Here is a 7,095-nt window from a genome sequence, read left to right as displayed (position 1 = left end):
GACCTATTTTGTTTTTTGGCCTTATTAAAATACATCGGTTATTCAGCAGTAAAGGGTTGATTGCACCGAAAAACGCCAACACCGGGGTAGCGCGACTCAGTGTTGCCTCTAGCTTTCTACTGAAGCAACCCGGTTTTCCCAGCGATGGGACAATAAAGTGAAGAAAATGAAATGAAATAAAACAACAATTCTGTGCCATCATTATTACCTCGCGAGAAAAAAGTCAGTAATGTGTTATGTTCTGTCTAGAATAAAACAACAGCACGATAAAGTTCTGTGCAATGTTAACTCCAGAGAGCAAAGGGGGACATCTCTGTCACGTATTTATCACAAATAAAGTAGTGCTATTGTAATTGACATTGCTACTGCTGTGTCATATTAAATCTAGAAGCAGTTGAGTGTCACACGAAGACGAACTGCTGCTGCTCATTTTCGAACACGCGGTGAGAAGTATGGAACAGCAGCGCTGAAAGTCCACGAAATGGGGCACTAGCCTTTGGCTAGTACTTCTCATCATTTACTAGCCAGAGAGCAAAGTTTTGTATTTTTACTCGCCAAACCAACTATTTCTTTCAGCAACTTTACTCGCATTTGGCGAGTAGATTTACATATCTACTCGCCATTTACATGTTTCTACTCGCCATGGCGAGTAAAATACTCGCCACTTTCAGGCCTGAACAGATCGCGAGGGGGAGGAGCGGACCGCTGGGGACAGGAGCGACGGAGAGAGGGGCGGGCTGTGTGACAGATTGAAGCTCCCTTTCGTTTGACTGACACGTCGCTCCTCGTTTGTCAACCCCTTCTGGGTCGCTTCTGTCCTTCCAACGCTGCCCCCCTCCCCCCCCCCCTCCTCCTTCCTCTATGCAGCATGGCGCCCGATTCTTCACGGCGCAAAGAGGGGCGAGTGAGGCCTAAGCCTGTCAATACAGCTCTCCACACAGCGAGTGGGGTGACACAGAGACTGTCGTGATGTGTGGCAGTATAGCGCTGTGACACTTCGCTGACACCATCGTTGACGATTTGTGTCTGTGAATGATGCGATCACGCTGCCAGACACTAGCTGGGAATACTGGATGATTAGCGGCTGGGTGGTGTAGACGGGGGTTGCTGGATGCTCATTTATGCCCCTTTGCATGTCGTGTCCTGCTTGGCAGTGTCATTAATCCGTGCTAGCTGTGACGGAGCGTGCTGTTAGTTTCATTGGTTGGAGGGGAATAAGATTTCTCGGCCCTCCCTCCCCCCCTCTCTCCTCCTCTCACTGTCCAGATACGCGGCGTTCTGTCTCACATTTCCTTCACGTGCATGTCATCGCTGATGTCGTCTGCTTTTGATGCCAGGAGAACTCTGCTTCGATGTGATCAGTTTTCACCGAGTTCTGCAATGTTCTCTGGTGTCGTCTGCTTTTGATGCCAGGAGAACTCTGCTTCGATGTGATCAGTTTTCACCGAGTTCTGCAATTTTCTCTGGTGTCGTCTGCTTTTGATGCTTGGGGAGTCCCGCTTCACTGTGAGCACCGCTTTCGCCTGATTCTGCAATGCAACTTACTCTGGTGTCGTCTGCATTTGATGCCCCGAGAACGCTGCTGCTCTGCGGTTACAGTTTTCGTTGGACTCCACAATTTATTCTGACCACCAAAGCAAAAAACTAACTTCAGTGAATTCTTTGACTGACTACCATCTGTGTTTGACATACTGCAGATTCAGTTAAACCCATCTCAGCTCGGACCCTTAACACTTCCGCTGAGAGTGCAACAGTGACGACGCACCACACATGACTCTCTACATTTAATAAGAGGTAAGTTGTTTCTTTTTTTTTCTGAGCATTGTTCATTTTACTGACGAATGTCTTTTCATATTAATTTTTGTTTGTTCATGATTTTATTATTCCATGTCCAACATATTATTATAATTTATTTTCTGTTCGCTGATTGTTCTGTTTGTTTTGTTTTGTGTTAAAAAAAATACCAGTTACATATTTTAACTAATAAAGTAATTTTGTTTGAAGAAGCTTCCAAACGTGTATTTTTGTTATACATGTAATTGAATTGAATGTAATTATTTTTGGGGTAACTTGCCGTATTCATATTTTCTGAACAAATATAAATCAGTGGTAGCTGTTAAAATAAAAACAATTGCACAGCAAAATACCTTAAATAACGTATCTCATCTTAGATATATCGGCTCTTTGAAATATATCCTCTGTTTTGTTTGTTTTTTCAGTTTGTCCTAGCTTGTCATCCATCGGGAAGATACCGGTGGGATCGTTAGTTACATGTGTCCTACCAAAAGAAGCAGTGTAAATATCCCATTGAGAAAATATACATTCAGTCAAACAAGAATGTTTTCAATTTTAACACAGTACGTGTGTGACCTATCTTCTAAGTAAACTCCGTTCATTTCGTCATTAGCTGGCTGGAGCAGTCAAACTAAAGGTTTCCCTAGCCGGCATGGATTCGCACGTCCCAGCTAAAGAGTCCCCGGAGACAGATGACGAGCTTGTTCACGTCGACACAGACTCTGACGTAGGAGATAATGACGTCATTGCTGACGAAACAACGCCAGCTTCAACAGAAGTAGAAAAGTGCACATGCCCGGATGACGGAAAGACGGCGTGTGATGATAAGACTTGTGCCAGAAATCACACTAAGCACCCCAAATTAGAGTCCTCGTCTTCTTCCAAACATGAAAGTGACAAAAGAAAACAAGGGCGTAGTGGTGTTGAAAGTGAGGATGGAGAGTCCTTAGAAAGTAGAAAATTGTCACCGCACAACTCTCACAGCCAGAGCTCAAAAGACAACAGCAGAACAGAAGAGACGTCAGAGTCAGAGAGAGTCAGACACCGTGAAGAACCTTCAGAGGCGTGTCATCGTTCAGACGGTGAGCGCCAGTCCCCGGTGAATGAGGGCGAGAGACGGAACGGGATCACGAAAAACCAGGCCCAGAGTTTGTCCCAGGCCCTGTCTTACAGCCACCCCCACCCCCTCACCAAACACTCCCCAGACTCTCTCCCACACAATCTCTCTGTGGACAGGGGTGGGCACAGAGAAAGTCAAAGAAACTCAGAAACTGCTCACAGGAAATTGCACACGACCTCTCCGGTGATGTTGAGCTCTGACTGCTACCCCACCCATGCGTTCTCCAGGCGGGATCTCCATCCACAGGGCTTTGCTCAGTACGTGTCTCAGGCCCAGAGAGACTTTTCTCAGCGGTCGTCTCATTATTTGCCTCCCGCTCCCGCCCTGCTGCCTGAAAACTTGTCCCAAAGAGCTTCAGCGCCCAGAGGAGAACAGCGCGTTCCAGATCATCACCCGTATTTCCCCGGCGTTGGGGGCTTCCCTCTGCAGCCCAGCAAAGCCGACGATCTGAGAGAAACCCAGGGGAATACCCACAAGGGCTCAACCAGGGAAGGGATGTCGCAGCCCGTTCACAGACCTTCTTTCATGATCTCAGACATTCTGGGCGAAAGGCAACCATCCAAGGAACCTTCTAGGGAACCCTTGGGCTACCCCGGTAGGGGTCCCGGTCTGCCGTACCTGCCAGGTATGCGTTACGCTCCGTTGCGCTTGGTGTCCGGTGATGGTGGTGTTGGTGGTGGTGGAGGTGGGGGTCAGCGGGAACCTCATGGATGGGAGGATGCCGCGTCTTGCAGTCAGTCACCTATGGATGATGACCAGGGCTCTGATATCGACATTGACAGTGAGTATAATGTCTGTGTGTCTTTCTGTGTGTCCATTGTTCCTGCCTGTTTGGCTTGTTCCTTTGTAGCTGACTTTATCGTTTGCACTCTGTGTCATTGTCTGTCTGTCTCTGTCTCTCTCTGTTTTCTGTCAGTCTGTTTTTATCTGTCTCTCTATGTTTTTTATCTGTCTGTGTCTGTCTGTCTGGGTTTTTTGTCTTCTTTTTCACTCTCTTTCTGTCTCTGTCTCTCTGTCTCCGTCTCTCTGTCTCTCTCTTTTTCTCTCTCTCTCTCTCTCTCTCTCTCTCTCTCTCTCTCTCTCTCTCTCTCTCTCTCTCTCTCTCTCTCTCTCTCTCTCTCTCTCTCTCTCTCTCTCTCTCTCTCTCTCTCTCTCTCAAGATCTTTGAGCGCGCGTAGTATCAAAACATAAATGATCAAACTCAAACCGCTGCAACAGTCAGTTTTTGTGTGGAAGTAATGATCATGATGTGATTAACACATTCAGCAGATCGCTATGTGTTCTTCATGTCACAGAAGACATGAAGCCCAGGTTAATCAGGTTCAGTAACATGACACCAATAACACATGTTATTTTGTATTTGCTCAATTTTGTGTGTGAATACGAGTTATAACTGTGCACGTTATTACTCTAATTTTAACCACTATTGTAAAGTGTTATGGCCTCAGACAATTAACGAATTTATCTTGCTGTTATGGTTGTCAAAATAACGATAATAAAAACATTCTTATAATTTTATAGTGCAAGTGACCACTAACAAGGAGTATAAGGGCACGTTAGAATATGCATTTGACATTTAATGTCAACATTGCACACAGACAACTATTTTGGGCAAATACACAGCACTGATCATAACGAAAACCGAGTCTAAATACACAGCACTGATCATAACGAAAACCGAGTCTAAATACACAGCACTGATCATAACGAAAACCGAGTCTAAACACACAGCATGCACCCACAAAAAAAGAATGTAAAGTTATGGTCGTAGGTTTAAGTATCTATAAAAGTGTTGACACAGAAGAGCCGAAATTTAAAACTCAAAGACTCTTAACAATTCAAAATCAACACTTACAAATCTATTTCTGAGTTAAAATAATTTAATTTAGAAGTCTTGATTAAAAAGGTAAAATATTGCTATACAGAGTTAACATTATTACAGAATTAATTAATCAGATAAGTATTGCGAAATGGGGCTTACGGTTTTGTGAAAAGATGTCGTAAGTGCTTTGCTTAAAACTAATTTCAAAGTCATTACTATGTGCATAATTCATTGTTATATGAACTCAAAATAGCAAAGAAGACGGGGAATCGACAACAACACTTAAAAAGTCAATTTAATTTGTGGTATCAGTAATTTGTAAACTCACAATAGCATGTCTTCTATAATTATGTCTTGTGAATTTGGGAAGATTGTTCTGTTTATAAGAAGACGTCAATCATATTTTGTATTGTAGAATGTCATTTAACAATCCAACGAGATGATGAATTAGTCAGTGTTCGTGTTTACTATATAATCATTTTCTCTGGAACTAAGTTAGCATACCCAATCATATGTGACACATAACTGTGTATATAGGGAAGAGGGTTCCATACGTTCGCGGGCGCGCGCGCGTGTGTGTGTGTGTGTGTTTGTTTGTGTGTATGTGTGTGTGTGTGTATGTGTGTGTGTGTGTGTGTGTGTATGTGTGTGTGTGTGTGTGTGTGTGTATGTGTTGGGGGCAATTTCTGGTAATGAAAGAGAAATAAATAAAGGTTAAATATGATATTAAGAATATTGATTTATTCACATATATACATGTTATTTACAAAAAAAAGGTTTGAGGCATAAGCATCCACGTGTGCTTTGTTCATCACTCAAAGAGTGGCTAATTTAAATTACAAAAAAAGAGAAAACGCCAGATGAGAGAAAGGGACAGACAGACACAGAAACAGAGAGACCGATACTGAGACAGATACAGAGAGAGATGGGCATAGAAATGATAGACGGAGAAAGAAAAAAAACAGAGAGATGGAGCTAAAAACAGATCATGCAAAATAGATCACCACAAACGGACTTCACACCGCAAAGTCAACAGAAGAAACACAAAACGTCATTCATGGTCCAACCGGCTTTGTTTCCGTCCTCTCAGCTCGCCGGGGAAGCCCGTTTCACCGCGCTAAAACGAAAAATGCTTTAAAATGTTTGCAATTGATACGACGATCACAAAGCTAAGCTCGTTAAGTTTGCACGCAGACATTTACCGCTAGGTGGTGATCACCTGAAAAGCCTCATGGATATTGCATTGGGCGGAGCGATGCAGTTTTGTCTGAGAAAAGGACGCTTGCTTGCGGATCTTTTGTCTGGCTAAAGCGAAAGTGAGTGCAGTGTGGTCGCTGGGGTGCCGCCTCTGTTTGGAGTGGGATCAAAATGGACGAGTTTTTGATGTCTGCCTGGCTTTGTTTTATTGACGTCGCTCTTGCGTGCCTGCTCTGTGAGATCGTTGAATAAGTGAAGCGTGGTTGATTTTGTTTTGTGTTTTGTTTTGTTTTGTTTCTTTGTTTGTTTTTAACCCTGTAACTGTGCATCAGTGTTTCTCGTTCTCTCTCTCCCTGTCTCTCTCGTTCTCTCCGTCTCTGTCTGTCTATCTGTCTGTCTGTCGGTCGGTCGGTCGGTCGGTCGGTGTGTGTGTGTGTGTGTGTGTGTGTGTGTGTGTGTGTGTGTGTGTGTGTGTCTCTCTCTCTCTCTTTTCTCTTTCTCTCTCTCTCTCTCTCTCTCTCTCTCTCTCTCTCTCTCTGTATATATCCATGTACCTTTCCATCTATGCATCTGCCAAATATATGTATAAGTCTGTCTAAATCTATCTATATATCTATCTATCTATCTATCTATCTATCTATCTATATATCTATCTATATATCTATATATGCCTGTCTGTCTGTCTGTTTGTCTATCTATTTATCTATCTATCTATCTATCTATCTATCTCATATGTATGTCTGTCTGTCTATCTATCTATCTATCTATATATCTATCTATCTATCTATCTATCTATCTATCTATCTATCTATATATCTATCTATATATCTATCTATTTATCTACCTGTGTACTTTTATTTAAGACGCGTCTCTAAGATCTTTTAAGGTCGCAGTGCAAACGTTTCACTTGGATGTTGTTTTTCTTGTATTACTTATAACTTTTTAATTTTATTCTGTTTATAAATATTGTTTAAGTATGTTAATGTTCTCCTACGGTGCTACCTCTTCAAGTTTCACCCTATATATGCGTTGGCAACATTTGTCGTCCAAAATCTATTTGTGACAACTGTATATTCTTTCATACTATATTTGTAAACAGTTTATCTATAGAATTAAAAGTAGTGCCTCTGTCTTGCTTTGTAGTGATTTGGTTGCAGGATTT

The 7,095-nt window shown here is 42.6% G+C and overlaps 1 protein-coding gene across 1 annotated transcript in view; it reads left to right on the top strand.

The window, feature by feature from the left end:
- The first annotated feature begins 979 nt into the window (after nucleotides 1-979).
- LOC138949441 (uncharacterized) overlaps nucleotides 980-7,095 on the top strand; it is a 35,779-nt gene continuing 29,663 nt past the window's right edge. Inside the window, exons 1-2 of the mRNA XM_070321271.1 lie at nucleotides 980-1,794; nucleotides 2,220-3,695. Coding sequence (XP_070177372.1) covers nucleotides 2,447-3,695 — 1,249 coding nt within the window. The 5' untranslated portion in view covers nucleotides 980-1,794; nucleotides 2,220-2,446. The remainder of the gene's footprint in view (nucleotides 1,795-2,219; nucleotides 3,696-7,095) is intronic.

The sequence above is a fragment of the Littorina saxatilis genome, linkage group LG15, assembly GCF_037325665.1.
Source record: "Littorina saxatilis isolate snail1 linkage group LG15, US_GU_Lsax_2.0, whole genome shotgun sequence".
Taxonomy (NCBI): domain Eukaryota; kingdom Metazoa; phylum Mollusca; class Gastropoda; order Littorinimorpha; family Littorinidae; genus Littorina; species Littorina saxatilis.
The sequence above is the reverse complement of the archived record's forward strand: the minus strand, read 5'-3'. Positions and strand labels throughout refer to the sequence as shown.